Source organism: Onychostruthus taczanowskii, unplaced genomic scaffold, assembly GCF_017590055.1.
Source record: "Onychostruthus taczanowskii isolate IOZ18803 unplaced genomic scaffold, ASM1759005v1 scaffold3, whole genome shotgun sequence".
NCBI lineage: Eukaryota > Metazoa > Chordata > Aves > Passeriformes > Passeridae > Onychostruthus > Onychostruthus taczanowskii.
This window is the reverse complement of record NW_024500349.1, coordinates 1,731,473-1,749,866: the sequence shown is the minus strand read 5'-3', so window position 1 is coordinate 1,749,866 and position 18,394 is coordinate 1,731,473. Positions and strand designations below refer to the sequence as shown.

Genomic DNA, 18,394 nt, shown 5'->3' with positions numbered 1-18,394 from the left:
CCTGCCAGCAGCTGCCAGAACAAGCCATGCCCACGGAGCTGTGAGCGGTTTGCCGGGGTTTGTCACCAGCACGTTCCTCGCTCAGACAGCCTGAGTGAGTGGATCCACAGCGAGGGAAGGAACACGCCGGCTCCTGATCTGTAGGGAGTTCTCCGTGCGCCCGATGCCACCCGCCCCCCGCGGGTTTCCTGGAGCGGGAAGGAGCGGGGGCTTTCCCGGGACCCGGGACGCTGCCCCTCCCGCGCGGGGGCGGGCACGCTGCCTCCTCCGAAACGGGCGGGTGCCGGGCGGGCCCGGTCCGCGGGGGTCAGGCTGGAAACCAACGTTCCAGGGGAGAGAAGAACGGGATAAACCGTGCCGGGGGCAGCCAGCGGGACTCGGCGCTGGCGGCGTGGCCGCGGCCGGGCCGTACTCCGCCTCTCGGCAGTCACCGCCCGGCGCCGGACTGCAGCGGGCCGGCCGCCTCCCCCGCCCCGCCGGCGGAGCGAACCACTGCGGCTCGCCGAGGAGGTGAGGCACCTGTCACCGCGGGCGGCGGCGGCGGCGGGTGTGCGCGCGGAGCCGTGTCCGTGCCCCCGCTGCCGCCGCCGCCGCCGCTGCCTGCAATGGCGTTGAGGCGACGCGGCGGCTGCTGCCTCCTGTCAGGCGGGCGGCGGCAGCGGCCGCTCTGCGCAGAGGAGGCGCGGGGGCAGCGCTGAGTCGGGCGGCCGGGGGAGTCCGTCGCGGCTGTCGGCTGGGTAAGGCAGCGTGCGCGCTCGGCGGCACGGGCGCCGGGCTCTGCGGGGAACAGCGCTGGCACCGGGCTTTTGTTTCGCGGGGGCGGCGGGCGCCTGCCCGGGCACTGCCCCGCCGCAAGGTGCTGCCGCCCCCAGCCCCGCGGCTCCAGCCCGCTTGAGCGGCACGGCCGCCCGAGGAGGAGCCGCCGCGGGGTTCCAACGCTGCCCTCTCGGGTTGAGTTTATTGCCTTCTGCTGCACGGCTCGCTGAGGGTCTCTGCCGTGTGGCCTTTCCAGTCGCCCGTGGCGATCGGCGGGAGGGGGAGCGGGAGGTGCGCGGGGACGGGCGCGTCCCTCTCGGCGCGGCGGCCGCGGGCTCCCGGTACCGGCACCGGCACCGGCACCGTGTGTGCAGCGGCCAGAGTGAGGCGTCCCCGCCTCGGCAGCGGCGGCGCGGAAGGGCTGGGGAGCAGGAACGGAGGGGAAGGGAGGGGGGGGGTTGGCTCGGAAGACCCCCCGGGTGTCCTACGCTGGGCTGCGGGGGCCGGGGATGAGCCCCTGGGGCCGGGGCGGGCGAGCGGTCACCCCTTGGCTCTGTTTCTGCGTCTCCTCCTTGGTACCTCCGGGGTCTTCCAGACGATAAAACCTCTGCCCGTGACAAGGGGCAACTTTCTCTAACGGGATTTCACTTCGTTTATCCTATCAGCTGAAGATGTTAACTTCGGGTGCAGTTTTTTGTATTCCCTCGAGCTGATGTCTCATTTGCCTTTCTAAGCGTATTATCTTTGATCGCATTTCTACCATTATGTTTCTCTGAGAGAGCAAGGATTGTCTTGCAGTGCTTCATATTTCATGTCACATTGCCTTTCCCTTGCGTGCATATTTGTGCCATGATACTATACTTGTGAATGGAAAGCTATGATTATTTGCTCTTTCACTAGGATGTTATAGATTATAAATGATGCAACAGTCAATTTGAAAAAGTTTGTAATGGCAAGTTTTCACGTGTCTGTGCAGTGTTGGTTTGTTTTTGTTTTTGTTTTTCCTAGTTTTTTGTAAACATGTCAGAAAATGGTAAATGGAAATTGTGACAGACTTAAAAGTACCTGACATGGTTTCAGAAAACCCTCCTTTCTATTGCAGGTTAAATCAGCCCTTGTTCTTGAGAGTCCTCAGTCGTGCTGCTGTGTCAAAATTGATCTTGTGCTTTAAGATATTTGCCTCCGGATCTGTCAGGTATGGTCCTGCTGAAGGGCAGTGGCCCCTGAGGAAAAGCACTCCTCAAGCAGAATCTCTGCTTTGGCAAACTGCTGAAAGCGGTACTGCAGAAACTATGCAAGCAGGTTTCACGCTCCTGAAGTAAACATGATGAAAACAGAGTCTTCAGGAGAAAGATCCACCCTCCGAAGTGCCTCTCCTCACAGAAATGCTTACAGAACTGAGTTCCAGGCACTGAAAAGCACCTTTGACAAACCGAAAGATGGAGACCAAAAAGCGAAAGAGGAAGGAGAGGCCTCACAGAGCAGGGGAAGGAAATATGGCTCAAATGTCAATAGGATCAAGAACTTATTTATGCAGATGGGCATGGAGCCCACTGAAAGTGCTGGAGTTGCCCCTAAAACCCGGGGAAAGGGTGGCCCTCCATCACCTCAAAGACGAATTAGGCCCAAAGAATTTGTAGAAAAAGCAGATGGTTCAATCGTAAAGTTGGAATCGTCCGTGTCTGAAAGGATAAGTAGATTTGACACTATCCATGATGGTCCTTCCTATTCCAAGTTTACTGAAACTCGCAAGATGTTTGAGCGAAATGCTCATGAAACAGGACATTCAAATCGCTATTCCCCAAAGAAAGAGAAAATCATTTCTAGTGAGCTTCCAGATGAATGGTACAGCTCTAAGTCTCACAGAGGCAGCACTGATTCACTGGACAGTCTTAGCCCAAGGACAGAGACTGTCTCTCCAACTGTGAGTCAGCTCAGCGCAGTGTTTGAAAACACTGATTCACACAACGTAAACGTAGAAAAGTCGGAAAACAACGAAGAGTACTCTGTAACCGGTCACTATCCACTAAACCTCTCATCTACTGTCACAAATATCTCCTCCCCAGCTGCAAACCTTGAGGGTTTCAGTCCTTTGAAAGAGGCCAGCACGTGGTCTCCCCCAGCCAAACAGAGTACAGGCGTGATGTCTGTTGAGAACTCTCAGCAGACTAACACTCCTTCAGCACCGAGACAGAAAGTGTCCACGGGCACTTTGGCAGGTTCAAAAACAGCTGAAGAAATAAAAAAGAGCACAGAGGCAAGTGCTGGTTCTGTTGAGAGTTCTGCAACAGGTCAGCAGGATTTGACTGGTGTGCTTGACAGTGAAAGATCTGTGGACAGCTGTGCTAGGAGTAAGTCAAAAGCAGAGACAGGAGTTTTGGTGCAACAGAAGGAACAGTCAGAACATACAGAAGATATCTTTGATCGGCCTGAAGCTGCAGAGTTAACAAGAAATGTAGCTTCAGGTGGTGATTTTGCCACAGATGCTACTGAGTCACATTATGATGAGGACAGTGAAAAAGATGGGCATGAAGATGTGAATAATTTTCAGAGTTCCCATGTGTACATGCATTCTGACTACAGTGTGTATCGGGTACGATCCAGGTACAATTCTGACTGGGGAGAGACAGGTACAGAACAGGATGATCTGGATGACAGTGATGAAAATAACTGTTACGAACCTGATATGGAATATTCTGAAATTAATGGATTGCCAGATGAAGATGAAATCCCAGCCAACAGAAAAATACAGTTTAGCCGGGCTCCAATTAAGGTAAAGTTTCTTATGTTCCTTTTTCTTACAGTTTGGTTTGTTTTCAAATGCAGCTTTATTTGAAGGAGATTTTGACATTTGATCTTGCCTCCAAAAAGATTTCAGAGGATCTTTTGATGCATGTCTGTATTGCAGTCAGTGAACGTACTCCTAAATGAAGTAAGGCAGCTGAGCTCTGATCAGCTCGTCTCATTTCCTGGATTTTCTGATGGCTGACTAAACCAGCAGAATTTGAGCATGACAGCTGGGCTTGTAAAATTCAAGAATTTTGCCATGCATATTTTGACTTTTATGACTGCACCGTAACCACATGGTGAAATGTCACTGTGGGTATTTGGTGACTTTTGTGCTGCTTGTTTGATTTCGTGTGAAATCACAGCTTCTTGAGATTGAAAAGCTTTTCTTCAGCTCTCAGCAGATTCTTAAAGTTCCTGTATTTAAAGACAGTGCTGAAGTACAATGTGATCCTGTAGTAGAGGACTGTTAGTATTCCACATCTCAGTTATATCATCTTTGGTAGTAGCATTTATTTAAAATTCTAAAGCATTTATATATATATAAAGAGATTATATATCTTAGTGCTACAGAAGGGTGAAATCAATTCACTGAAATACCTAGAGAAGGGTGTGCTTTTTGCATAGCTGTTACGGTTTGTTTTTAAGTGCCTTGAAATTACCACTAAGGATGTTGTTTCCAACTTTTCAGTACTTTTCAGTTTAAGAAGGAATAGCTAGTTAATGGCTTGTTAAGTTTTGTTGTACCAGCTTGTCACTGCTGTCTCAGGGTTAAATATAAAAGTATTTTACTTCCAAGTTGGTTTTAGTGCACGTGTGTGATGGTTTAACCGTGGAGATGACACATGTCTGTAATGGACAATTCTAAACCATAGCAATTATTGCAGAAATGGCTTCTTGAAACAGAAATATATCATGGAGTACTTGAAATGTAAGCATTTTAAAATGAAACGTGTAATTGAAGATGACTGTTTTCCTTGTGTGATTTTAGCAATGAAAATTACTAAGTCAATGAACAGAAGTGCCAGTGTTAAAGTAATGTGATTTACAAAATCTGCATTCACACTGCCTGTGGTTTAAAGTAGGGTGGGATGGGTATTGTAATATGAAGTTTTCATCTGAATAAAGCAACCAGATTTTCATATCTGTTTATTATGGGGTGGAGCGAAAAGAATGGTCTTGCTTCATGCTTTGAAAAGAGGATTTTTACACTGAAAGAAAGAAAATATTCCAAGACAAGATAATGGATTTTTCTTATAATTTTAGTTTGTTAGTGTTCTATTCAGGCTTGCATCATGAACCAAAAATTTTTGTTCCCTCTTGATTGTTCCCATAATTGAAGTACCTGGTTTTCTTGAATTCCTGGGGGGAGGTGAAGTGGGGAAAACCTTGATTACAGAGGAAGTTGTTCCCTCCACTGCTTTCCAGCTCAAGCTAATAGGCAAGATGTACTAATAGACAAGATGATGTTCTCTCTTCTGAAAGATCTGCCAGCTCTTTATGATGGTTCCAAGAAATGAAAATCCAGAAAGTGACTCCACTGATTTTATTCTTGAGATGGTCAGACTTTTCTGCTGTTTCTGAAAGAGCTAATAGTGGCATTTTCACTTCAGCGTATTGCTGTTTGAATCATGCTGTCATGCCAAGTGCTCTAAGAGTATTTTCTCAGTTATTGGTATTTTTTCTTTTCAAGTTTTTCATGCTATGTTCATTTCAGATTACATATTGTACAGTAATAATAATAATCCATCGGGAAAATGCTCTAAAAGTAATTTTTGTAAATAATTGTAAGAGCACATTTGTCATGGATTTAAGCATAAAAAGCACTCTTAAAAAGCTTATCCGAAGTAAAATAATCATTGCTTTAATTATTCTGGCATCTTTATTGTAGACAGGAAGAAAAAGGAATAAAAGCTGTGCTGGGAGAGAACACTGTAGGAGGGTTTGGGAGATCCCCTGCTTTTTGTCCTGGGTGCCTCCGGTGCCTGCAATCTGTTAGTCGTGTGGGGAAGCAGAAGTGAGAGCATGTGGAAGGCAGGCTGGCCCTAGCAGGAGGAGCTGCAGCAGAAGTTGTGGAAAATGAAAAGCCGCCTCTGGAGCGGTGCTCCCTGCCTGTGCAGTTCCCCGGCAGCGTGGAGCAGTGTGGCGCTGTGTGAGCCCGGCCGGGCTCCAGGGCCCTCCGGGCACCGCCCGGCCACCGAGGGGCAGCGGGAGAAGCCCCGGGAGGGTCCTTGTGGCTCCTGGGCTCCGGCACTCCTCCTCCAACAGCGCTGCCCATGGGACACGCTGCTGGGAGGCTGGAGCTGGCTTGGCAGGGGCTTTCGGTGCAGCTCAGCTACCAGGGAGCAGTGCAGGCGGCGAGAGGGACTTGTGTTCTGTCCCCTCTCACCGTGCCAGCAGATGAACTTAGCCAGTCACTCCCTGTGCCCCATCTGTTACACGGGGATGTTGCATCTCACTGAACAGGCAGCAACTGTTTAGGGATTTTTCTGTTCTGCACAATTTTTTGTGTTAGTGGGCATGACTGGTTTTATTAATACTTAGCTGAACATCATCTCATGCATGGCATGATTGCAAGAGAGGAAAATACAAAGCAATACAGGAGTATTTTCTGAACTGTTGGAAACTGATTTGTCTTTATGAAAGTGATGCAATTTGTATGTGACTATTTTGCTAGATAGTGGTGTGCAAAGTCCACCCCAAACTCTGGATGTTTAGCGTTGATTTCAGTATTGTATACCTTCACTCCTCCTACAGGAGAATGAAATAATTAACAAAGTTGGCATTTGAATGTGTGAACTGTGGAATCAGTGGGTAGTTACTGCCATCAGGTTGTTACTTGAAGATCTCAAGAGGTTTATCTTTGGACTATTTTTCTATGTGATTTCTTCAGGCAGACATGTAAAAGACTTTTTTGTCACTTTAAGGGTAGTGCTGAGGACTATGAGCAGCAGTGAAGTATAGGCAAAAGGATAAATAAATAAAATCTTACCAGGCTTATAGAGACTGAATTCTGCTTGTCTCCCAAGCAGAAAAAAGACTAATTTATTGAGAAACCCACTGCCAAGAGGAAGACTCAAGTCAATGCATGCAGGAAATTCTACTGTGTTACAGTCTGTAATTTTGCTATCACAGATCCCATGCTCCATGGGCCATTTGCTCTGCTCTAGGATGATGGGATATATTTGCTGATTTAATCTCTGTTGAAAGTCCCTTAGGAGTAGGTGACTACTGAGAGGCCACTGCAGGCTTGGAGAGTTTCTAGGTATTTGGAGTATGGTATTGCTGATGTGAGCCATTGTGTGTGTGTGTGTGTGAGCTTAAATCAGTTTGGCGCTGTGAATAAAAAGGAACACAAAAGGGCCCAAGAGTGGCAGTGGGCAGGAGTGTGTTGCTGAACAAGGGATGTGAACATTTCGGTAGCTGTTCATATGGCTGTTTATGTAGTGATATAGAGGCCTTTATCAGCACTGGCCTGCTCTTGTGTTGAGGTATTGTGTTTGTGCTCAGGGAGAGAACAGAAGCTCTCCAGGGCAAGTGTGCAAGGTGAAAAAGTTAAGTAAATGGGATAAAGAAAAACATACCCTAGTTTTTCCAGGGATACTTAGCTACCAAAGAAACAAAACAACAACCCCCAGCCCACCTTCCCTTCCCCTCCCCCCTCCCCCCCAACCCCAGCTCTCACTGGTTTATTGGTCTTTCATTGGGTTTTGCAGGGTTTCCTGACTTGGGTCATGTACTGCGTCCCAGACACTGCGGGCCAATTGGGCAAGGTTTGCCTTTAATGCAGAATTCATTATCTCATGGCTTTCCACACCCTAGCAAATGGAAATGTATTGATTGTCCAAATCATAAGTAATTTTTGAGCCATGCTTACTCTGTCCTGGATAGAATTAGAAGAAGAGTAATGTTCACCTTTTCCTTTTCCAAGTCCATAGTTTCTGCTGCCCTGATAGCTGCATCTTCAGCTGGTGCCTGATTTCTGGCACCAGGTACACGTTAAACCATTTAAAGCTGTTAACAGCAATTTGTGTCTCCTGCTGAGCTTCCTTTTGCAACCTTCTGCTCCACTGACTCTGTCCTACCAGCCAAGGGGTTGGGTATTATGTGATCAAACCGTATGGCCGACAGCAGGGGACTTGTGGTGCTGAGAGGGGGTTTGGCCCAAGCTGCTGCTGCAGTTTTTAGCATTCTGTGACGCTTCTTTAGGGTGCAGTGGTGAAGGGACATCTCTGCAGGCCTCTCCTGAGTTTTGGGGGTAGGTGGGAGAGAGTGTAACATGAAAGAAAATATATAGCAAATGGCTCTTCCATCCTTCAGCTAATTCTATATTAAGAGAATGTAACCATTAGTGCCCTTGCCTCCTGTTGTGCTTCCTGTCTTTTGTCAGGCTGCATGACTGAATTTTATTCCTCACAATATTTCAGTTTTCCAGATGATGTCTTGTTCAAGATGGTCTTCCAGAATTGGAACATGTACTCTCTCTCTCCCCCTCCCTCTCTCTCTCTCTCTCTCCCTCCCTCCCTCTCTCTCTCCCTCCCTCTGTCTCTCCCTCCCCACCCCCCCTCTCCACCTTTGAAGAAAATTTACAAGTGCTGTGAACAAGTGCGTAAGCTATAAAGTTTAGTGTAGAACATAAATGAAATTTGTATTTAACAGTTGCTTTGAATTTTTTTTACAAACTTCTTATAAAAATAATTTCAAGGAATGAGTCTTTCTTCCAGTTACTAAAGATCTTTTCCATATATATAAGTTAAACTTACCCTCTTTCAGTTTGAAGCTATTCCCCCTTGTCCTGACACTACAAGCCCTTGCAAAATGTCTCTGTCAATCTTTCTTGTAGGCTCCCATCAGCTACTGAAAAGCTGCAATTTGGTCACCCCAAAACCTTCTCTTTTCCAGCCTGAACAATCCCAATTATCTCTGCCTTTCCTCATAGGAAGGGTGTTCCATCCCTTAATCAACTTAGTGGCCCTGCTCTGGACTTGGTCCAACAGGTCCATGTCCTCCCTGAGCTGGGGACCCCAAAGCTGGGTGCTGTCTCCCTAGAGCAGAGCAGAGGGGCAGAATCCCCTCCCCTGCCCTGCTGCCCGTGCTGCTTTGGATGCAGCCCAGGGCACGTTTGGCTCTCTGGGCTGTGAGTGCCCATGGATGGGTCATGTCCAGCCTCTCATCCACCAGCACCCCAAAGTCCTTGCAGGGCTGCTCCTGTTCTCTTTAATCTCCCAGTTTATATTGATAATAGGGGTTATCCCAACAAAATGTGTTTAGGAATGTAAATAGTGGCGGAGAAAGAATCTGAAACAATCTGGCACTAATTACGTTGGAAATATTTAATCTAAAATATCATTACTCTTTCTTTAATAGCCATCATAATAAAGTATCCTGAAAGCACTTTCAAGTCTTAGCATAAAAAAGACGTATTTCTGTGCTTGATGCAATGCTCAGTATTTTATTTACCTGTTGTTAAAATGTTGATGAACTATTTTGGATCATAGGAATCATAAGAGAAGGTTACCCATCCACAGGCACTGTACAGTCTAAACTTGTCACTTCTGTGTGTGTTTTACCTAAATGAATACTGAGTTGGGTTTCGGTCATCTTCACATTTTCCACCCCCAGTGAACCTGTGATTCTATAAAGTAGTCGCAGTGCATGTAGGGCACTTGTTGTTTAAGGCCAGTATGGAAGACAAGAGTTGCAGAAAGACCCTGAGGCTTTGTTAGATTTGAAAAGGTTGCAGAATCTGAGAAGTTCATCCCCTTTTTAATGGGTTAATTATGAAAATTTATAGATAAAAAGAAGATGCGTAGCTCTTTCTGAAATCACGGAAAGAATATTTTGTTTTCCTTAAATTTGGTTTGCTACTTCAGCTCCTGTGTTCATGTAGAAGCCTAGAAGATAAGAGAACTAATACGTATCCTCAAACACCGACAGCTGGATAGATGTGGAGCCAACCAAGGATTGTTGGTAATAACATTCTGTGAGAAAGATAAGGATGTTTTTGAAGAAGGGGCCATGCAAAGGAAGGGCAGCACTTTGCTGAGACTAATGTTCTGGTTTGGGATCCCGGAGATAAGCACAAGAATGTACAGCACAAGTGCAGGAATGAAGTTGAGAATTGGGCCTGAAATGTTGACCAAAGGCCAACCCAGGCATGAAGGCTGGTCATCATTTGATGATCATAAAGACCAGCAAAGACTGGTAAAGCCCTCCAACCCTTTCCAGAAGGGTATAGAAAATCAGACTGCCCATGATAGCTAATTGCCATCAAAAGTGAGAAATGTATCTCCAGGATGGGCATAATTTACTAACAAAATTTTGTAAGCCCTTGCAGACCCTCTGACATTTGTTGTTCCTTTTCACCACAAGTATCTCTGAGTCTTGGGTGCTCCCTTTCTCATAAGGGCTCATGCTTTGTTTACAACATTAGGAGTGGATGGTAGTTTTGGCTAAAGCATGAATTGATGCCATTATTGATGGCATTCTAGAAGGACTGTGTGTAGAAACAGAATTTGGATGAAATGATTTGCATCAGAGATTTATGTGGTTTAAACTGAAAGGGGTTTCCAGTTAAAGGTTTTGAATTTCAAAAATGCAGACTGAGAAAGTGTAGGGAAATGGTTTGAAATTAGCTGAACCAAAGAGCAAAGGGAACTCTTTGATTCAGAATTAGAAAGAGTGCGTAGGATTTTCATCCCAAGAAAAAGCAGACTATACAAGCAGAATGATTGCAGACCTAATCAGAAGAAAAGTCAGCCAAAGAGAACATCATAAGTTAGCCAAGAACTTGGAAGGAGTGGCAAAAGTGGTTGTTGAAAAAATGAAGAATGTCATAAGAGTTCAAAAGTCTTAAATGTGATTAAGAAGTTGCCAGAAGTCAAGCTGAGTTTGACCTTGTAAAGGAAAATAGTCCAAGTAGTAAAAAGCTATTCATCTATTAAAATTCAACAAGAAAGGAGGGTGGGTGTTATGCCGTCAGTATGAAGTTATGATCAGAGTTATCACCCCTGCTTTATTGTGGAAATTCATATAGTGAAAGGAAGAAGAAACCTACAGGTTGCTAGTGCTCAGGTTTGTATGGGGCTTGGTCAAAGAAGCTGTGTTTTAGAAAACCTTGTAGCATATATTTCAAAACCAAAAGAGCACTGTCAAAATAGAAATGGTATTTAACTGCAGAAGAGCAAATTTAATAGCTGTTTTTCAGAAAGTAGGAAAAAGATGGTTCTGGCTGCCTGAAAATTATTAATTTTTTTCCCCATAGCAAAGCAATAGAGAACACTTTTTAAAGAATCAAAGGCAGAGAGGCAAATGGAATACATGTAAATGGATTTAGCAGAGGTAGTATATGCCAGACTAAATTAGGATCTGCCTTTGATAAGATAAAAGACCTTGTTAAAAATTTCAGTAGTTCTGTCTCAGGAAGTTGGAGCACGCTAATGACACTTGCCTTTGACAGGAAGTGGGGAAGCCTTATCATTGCATAGGATTACAGTAAAATATGGGTGACTGTGAGGACTTGAGCAGTGGGGATGGATTTATGAGCTAAGAACTTTCACAGTAAACTAGTGACTCATTTGTAGGGGATGACAGCTAAGGAGAAAGCCACTCTGACTTGCTCCCACAGAATGACAGTGGCAACCTGTGATGTGATGCAGCTGTGAGGAAGGCAAATGGCATCCGAGATTACATGAAGCAAAATATTTTGGAAGCAGTAGGGGATTATGGGTGTCATTTTATAACTCGCCAAGGAGACTTCATCTGAACCATGTCTGATGGATTCTGCTTAAGGCATGTGGGTTTGCAGGAAGAGCTGTGGCAACTTGATGCTCTTATGTGTCTTTCTCTTGGTTAATTCTATCCTAAAACAGGGGCTTTAAGTAACTTAACTTGCTCATTGAGAGATGCACAAGGCCTGAAAAGGACCATTATTGCTTTTCTGTATTCAAATGAAAAGACACCTGAAAACTAACTTTTAAGATGGAATTAAATATTTTCCAGCTAAGATTAAAGAATTTTAATAGAAGGCACTTTTTCTACATTCCTGATAGACAATTGTGTTGTGTAGTAGTGTCTGTTAATTTTTTTAAGTGTTACAATTGCCTTTAGCTCTGTCAACCTTGAAGGCCACAAATAATCTATTAAAAACAGTACCAGACATTCCTGTAATTAAATGGTGCAAAGTAATGGATATTATTCTGTCTTTTTTTTTTGTATAGAAAGTGTTCTGTTGGGAGAAGCTACTTTTAACTCAACTTATTTACAAGAGTTGATTCAAGAGACCCATCAGATCACTCAGATAATTCCATATAATAAAGTTAGTGGAAGGTGTGAATGCAGAATTTATCTCCAAGACCTGTTTGCCTTGTACTATTATACATAAAGCTGCGCTTCTGTGTCTATCCACATCTGTAACTTCTAATGTTCCACACTGCAGTTTCCATCTGCCTTAGTATTCAGTGAATAATCTCAAGGGCATAAGATGCTGGTTCACGTTGAAAGGATATCTTCCAGTATTCAATCTATGCTGCATGTAGACCTAGGGACTTCCATTTGATAAAATCACTGTATTTTGCATTACTTGTTTGAAAGCAATAAACTACAGAGGCTTTTAAAAGTCATGCTCTCAAACTCCTCTCTAATTCATCTAATTCATGGCCTTTATGATAAAGCATTAGGATTTTTTTTTTATCTAGCTTGCAATCATCTTTACATCTTTATAAGCTTGCAGTCATGTTTAAGATGGATGGTGATGTATTTAGGTACTGACATGCTCTAGATTCCTTAGATGTGTAGAATCTGACATACCTATTAATTCTGCCTTCTTAAAAGCCCAAAGATACTTTCTTATTAGTGTTAGCTTGAGTGATTGCCCAGTAGATTTCATTGTGCATGGACCGTTTAAATAGAATATTAAAAATATGTTAGTATTGTATTCATTTGCAAGGGCAAACCAGAGAGAAGGCATTAATCCAGAGGTTTAGAGCTCTCTTGAAAAAAGCTGGTAATTTAGCAGTGTGGCAAAGTGCACTAACACAAATGAGAATGTTTCAGTATGACATTTGATGGGAAGAGACTAGCAGACCATGTAGCTCTTTATTCCCCTTTGCCCAGCCATTTTCCTCTGAAGTAGTTGCACAGTTTTATCTTTTGTAATTTAGTAGGTTGACTGCAAAATGCTTCCTTGAAGTTTTGCACTTTCTTTCTTGTCAATATTTGAGTTGGGGGGAGGGAAATACCATTAAAAAGAGGGGCTCTTTTTTCCTTCCTTTTTTTTTTTTCTTTTCTCTCTTTGTATATGGCCAGTTAAAAATTCTCCAAGCTTAACAGTTGTAGATCCAAAATAACTGCTGAGACTTACTGTGGTTTACTGCAATGCATGACACAGTCATTACCAGTAAGTCTTGACCATTAAAAAGGGGAAGTTGTGCCTAATCAACCTCATAACCATGTACAAAGAAATGACTGGCTTAATAGGTGAGGGGAGAGCAGTGGCTGTTGTGTACATTCTCTTCAGTAAGGCTTTTGACGCAACATATTCACAGAGAAGCTTGTTAAATATGGGCTAGATGAGCAGACAGTGAGGTAGGTTGGAAACTGGCTGAACAGAGAGGTGAGAAGCCACAAACCTCATCAGGTTCAACAGAGAGGGGTGCAAAGTCCTGTGCCTGGCCCCATGCATCGTTGTATTCTCGGGGACCATCCAGAGGATGGATCCTCTTCAGCTTTGCAGAAGAGGCTCTGGGGTGCTGGACAACAGCAAATGGAACATGAGTCAGCCATGTGCTCGTGTAACAAGGAAGGCTGATCGTGTGCTGCGCTGTGTTAGCATGAGTGCTGCCATCAGGTCAAGGGATGTGATCCCTCCTCGATATCACTGAGGCCATGTGTGGAGTTCTGGCCCCTATTCCAGGCTCCCCAGCACAGGAGACTGGAGAAAGTCCAGTGAAGGCCCATTAAGATGATTACAGGTCTGGACCATCTCTCCTGTGAGAAAAGGCTGAGAGAACTGGGATTGCTGAGCCTGGAGAAGTGAAGACTCAATGGTGGTCTTATTAATGTGTATAAATACTGGAAGGGAGGGTGCAAGGAAAACAGAGCCAGGCTCTTTCCCGTTATGCCCAGTGACAGGGTGGGCTCCTGCTGAAACACAGGAGGTTCCTGTGAACATCAGGAAACTCCTTCCCTGTGAGCGTGCCTGAGCACTGACACAGGTTACCAGAGGCTATGGATGCTCCATCTTTGGAGGTACTCAAAAGCTGTCTGGACATGGTCCTGGGCAAGGCGTGCTATGCTTTAGCTGGGGGGTTGGACCAGATGACCTTGGTAGATCACTTCCAGTTTGAGCGATCATGTGGTATTTTTCATTTAGATCAGAGAAAAACTATTTTTCTAATAGTGAATTTTGTTGAAGGAAGCAGCTAAATTGCATCCAATATAAATTATCTTAATTTTATTATTTGTAAAATGCACTAAGTGACTTCTTGTATTATTTACCAGGTTTTAAGACTGCATGATTTTGCAAATCCAAAGGTGGTGCAGCAGCTCCAATAGGTTTGATTGTTATAGTGATTGTTGTTCAAATCTGTATGAGTATTTTAGTAAGAGTACATTGCATAAAGCTTAAATTCTCACTTTGTAATTTCAGATAGTTAAGTTTAAGGATTGATACTAGGCTTTTAATGTTTCTTGTTAATGAGAAGCTAGGCCCGGCAATGCTAATTGAAACAGCTAGGAAAGGATTTTAGGGGGTTTTTTGGTACATATTTTGTTGTATGCCTAAGCAGATTGACCTAACCTTTTAAGTAACATTTAATAAAGCAAAAGATTTTGGGGAAATATTTAAACAAATATTATGAGTTTAATTTTTATGAGAAAAAGGAAAAATTTAAAACTGCCTATACAAAAATAAAACTGTTGAGGAGTAGTGTTCATTTGCAGCAGAGGGAAAGCCCACCAACATTTTGCATGTAGTAGTAGCTGAGGTCTGGATGGCTGGGGTAGTAAGCCTTGTTTGTAGTGGGAATTCCTTGATTGGAATGGGAATGTGATCTGATGCCCACTCGAGTCCAACTACTCAAAAGCTGTGGTTAAACAAATAAATAATCTCGTCCTGGGCTGTACACTTTAAGTGAAATCTTTGAATTACTCACTTTGTAAAACGTACCGAGTTGCTGATTTTGTCTAGTGTATCTAGTTTATCTCTCCAGTAGTGAAGGAGAGAGGCATTTTGCTGCTCTTGTAAAGCTTAACAACTCCCAGAAGAGAGATCAATGTGTATGTCTGGAGATGACCAAGAGCCATTTCTGAAACGTAAGAGAGGTTAGTGAGAAGTTTTTTGAATACTTCTTTGAAAAAAGGGTATAAAAGATAGCAAATAGTATAAATTGTTTTCACTCCTTTAGCTTAAAAGTGATTCTATTAAAGCAAGCCTCTTGTGCCCTTATATGATTTACTTTATTCATTTTATTTTCCTAGTGCAAAGCGTCACTTGTGTCTCTAAGCCCCAAAGAACCACTGTAGTTAATCTGTTCCATTAAGAGCTCCAAGTTTGGAAAGCTGGATTTAGCTTGAGAATGCTGTGCTACTGGAAGCTCAGTCCGGCAGTGAGAAGCTGGGGGCTTGGCAGGGGTGGTCTCGTGCCCCAGCTGGGCGATGGGCTGGGGGCTCAGGCTGGGCTGGGGCCAGGTCAATTCCCAGCACTGTGCCCCGGCAGGGTCCTGCTCCAGCTTTCCTAAGCCAGTGGTACTTGGCAGCGCTTCACTTGCAGCCTTTAGGACTCAAAGAAGCCACAGGGCAGGTTTCTGGCCGTTTTTAAAGAGCTGATTGCTTCCTGCTGTATCAGTAGTTCGTCAGTACAGCATTATCCAAAATGCGCTGTTGAACTCTTATTTCACCATTTTGCCTCCCTTGACTACCTGATGCTTCCTGAGCGTTGAAGAGATTTTTTGGTCTTAAAATGTAGTCTCTGTTTCTTTCTCTTTTTCCTCCTTCCTCCCCAGGCCCCCCACCCCCTCCCCTGCCATTGATTCTGGACACTTCCAGAGCTGCAGTTTTGTGATGGCCTAGGACAAAGTTTCCCCTTCTGTCCTCAGTTTGCTTGTTTTCTAGGATTACACACTTGACATTTTGCATTGCATTAAAAAATTGAAAAGACAACAAAGAAGCTTTTTTAATAATTTAGTTTATAATTTTTTCATTGTTCTGTGCAGATCATGTTCATCACTCGAGTCAAGAATTTACTGTGGTACCTTCTCCACCAAGTTTTTTTTCCAGTATTATATGTAGATTTTATTTATTGTATTTTATTATTTAAAATGAGTAAATAATGTGTGAAATATATAGCTTCATATCCATAGAGGCTCAATGAATGCTGTTCATATTTTGGTTCTTGTGCTGTCCACAGATTATTCTGATCTCAGGCTTTGCTTTTGATAGCTTGATTCTTTATTGTGTGAGAGACAACAAAATCTATATGTGCTGTATGTTCTATCACAGTTTTCCTTAAAACTGTCCTGAGAAATGAGAGGAGAATAAGTCTGGTCTGTGTTGCATGGAGTATCTACTTCATCTCACCAATTTGCAGGCAAATCTACTGCCTCCACTTTTCAGAGTACACCTAGAAAAATAAGAATTGAAAGAACAAACTTTCTTGTGTGTATGCAGATACTTGACTAATAAAATATGGTAGTGGCAATTCATCAGAATGTTTTGAAAGATAAATCTCTGTCTTAAAAACTCTGTGATTTATTCTTACATTACAAACATAATGCTCCCAAGGGTGTGGGGCTTGCTTTAGCTGCAAGAATTTTTGCAGTGCAGGGTAAATCTGCCAGGAGGATGTAGCAAAAGTCTGTTAAAGGTAAGTATGTCACGACTTCTCTCTGGTATTAGGTATTTTTTTGTTCTCTTTTAAACAAGAGTGGTACTGTAATCATGAAATAATAGATGAAATTCTTTGTCTTTTATTAGCACTGAAATTCCAAGATACAACATCACCTGATGACTTGTTGAATAGTTGTCATTTAATGATTGGCTAGGATTACTTTGAAAATAAAGGTCAAAATTTTATCTTTTGTTTCACTACTTGGAAAAACCACTAGCAGTAGATGAAAAGGAGGACTGTCTCTCATACCCCTTTTGAGATTTTTTCAGGGTTTCAGATTTTATTACTTTTCTGAAGTGAAAAAAATGCAAGCATGCAATAAATTACATTTAAAACATCTTACTTTGAAAGAACTGCTTCTGCTTATATCCGTATTTGTATACTTGGTGTAGACATCAGTGTCACCACCAGAAGTAAGATATTTTTGGGACTCCTAGACATTGTGCAGCCCTTCATCATGCTGCTGTCAGGAACTTGATCAGTAAATTAGTTCAGTGGTACTGGTAATGGATTTCCAGGGATTACGCCACCGACTCTGACTGAGAATACTGAGCTTGCAAGCAGGGATTCCTGAGCACCCCTGTACTACAGAATGCAAACCGTGCTGCATAATAAGGATGGCAGACAATGGTGCTGGAAACCATCATTACAACATCACTGACTCCTGTGTCATTTTCTGCGCCATTTGGAATAAAAAATAAGTGATCTGTGTGCATTTGTAACAGGACACCTGGATAGATGTGGTGATGGCAGTGACCTAAAGAAACGCACCGCTACTAATTTTTTTGATCTTTTGATGAACTCAGCGATGTTGAACAGAGTGGGCATTAGGAGAGTTGCAAAACAGGCAGTACTTCCTTTTCTCATGGATGTGTGACAGCAAGTAAACTTAACAGAATGGGAAAATTTGGAAAAAACAGAACTTTAGAGAGTGGTGTAATACAGCAAAAGCAGGTGACAATGTTAAAATGCTTCTCAAATTGAGATGACTTAGGGGAGTCTTTCTTAAAACTGGAAACATGATTATGGTTATTAGAAGGTGAGGCTGAACAATGGCATGAATTGCCAGTGGACTTGCCACCTAGGAGACTGTAGGATATTTTTTAGCATATTGAGAATACGTAGCAGTGAGACTGTAGGATATTTTTTAGCTATGATAATAACAGCAATTGTGGGCCTTTATTCTGTGCTTTGACTTCATTTTCCCAAAGCAGCTAGCCCTGGAAATTGTAGTCTGTTATGCAAGGAGCCTAAAACAGTGCACTGAACATGTAGTCTGCTGTCTAATTATACTAAGTACTGGTGGGATGGTCTCTTCATCCGCTTACAAGAATTGTGTCAGAAAATGTCTGCTTCAGGTAGATCTCTAATGAAACCATGAATGTTGCTTTGCAATGGTTTTAATAGCTGTTAACATTCAAAGAGATGCAAAGCTGTTTTATTAATAAGGGAAATTACTTATAATTCATAATTATCATGCATGGATAAGAAAAAAAAATCCTGTAGTTTTTAACAAGTGGCACAGATTCATGGAAGAGGCTTAGTGCCTTCAGTTGAAAGCAGTTTTTTAGTTTAATTAGTAGCCAGTGAGTCTCCTTTGTGTGATCACATCACACCTCTAAGCTGATCAATATTATGTTTAGCTATTTGCTAGCACTTAATGAGATTTCTTACTGATCTTGGTGTGCAGTGTACATCATCTAATGAAGGCTAGCAGCTTCTCAGGTGTGTTGAAAATCTGCAGTAACATTTTAGTAAAAACTTTGGCTGGTCCATACAATTAATAAAAGAGCAGACAGAAGGGGTAACCATCTTTGGAAGTTGTGCATAGGAAGGGGACTTGGACCTCCATAGTTTTCTAGAGGAGCATCTGCCTGAACACTGCACCATAGGTTCTTCCTGTCTTCTGTGTTCTTCCATCATTTCAGTTCAACCTGGCACCAAAAGAACTGTCTGTACTGGATG

At 43.3% G+C, this 18,394-nt stretch overlaps 1 protein-coding gene across 5 annotated transcripts in view; it reads left to right on the top strand.

Moving 5' to 3' along the window:
* The first annotated feature begins 307 nt into the window (after window positions 1-307).
* The window catches only part of PPP1R9A (protein phosphatase 1 regulatory subunit 9A), a 129,908-nt gene continuing 111,821 nt past the window's right edge, over window positions 308-18,394 (top strand). For 4 of the 5 annotated variants that reach the window (XM_041408934.1, XM_041408933.1, XM_041408932.1 and 1 more), the window contains exons 1-2: window positions 561-737; window positions 1,859-3,529. In XM_041408934.1, the coding sequence (XP_041264868.1) occupies window positions 2,081-3,529 (1,449 nt within the window). In that variant the 5' untranslated portion in view covers window positions 561-737; window positions 1,859-2,080. Of the gene's footprint in view, window positions 511-560; window positions 738-1,858; window positions 3,530-18,394 lie in introns of those variants that run through there. The other variant, XM_041408931.1, reaches the window with a different exon arrangement.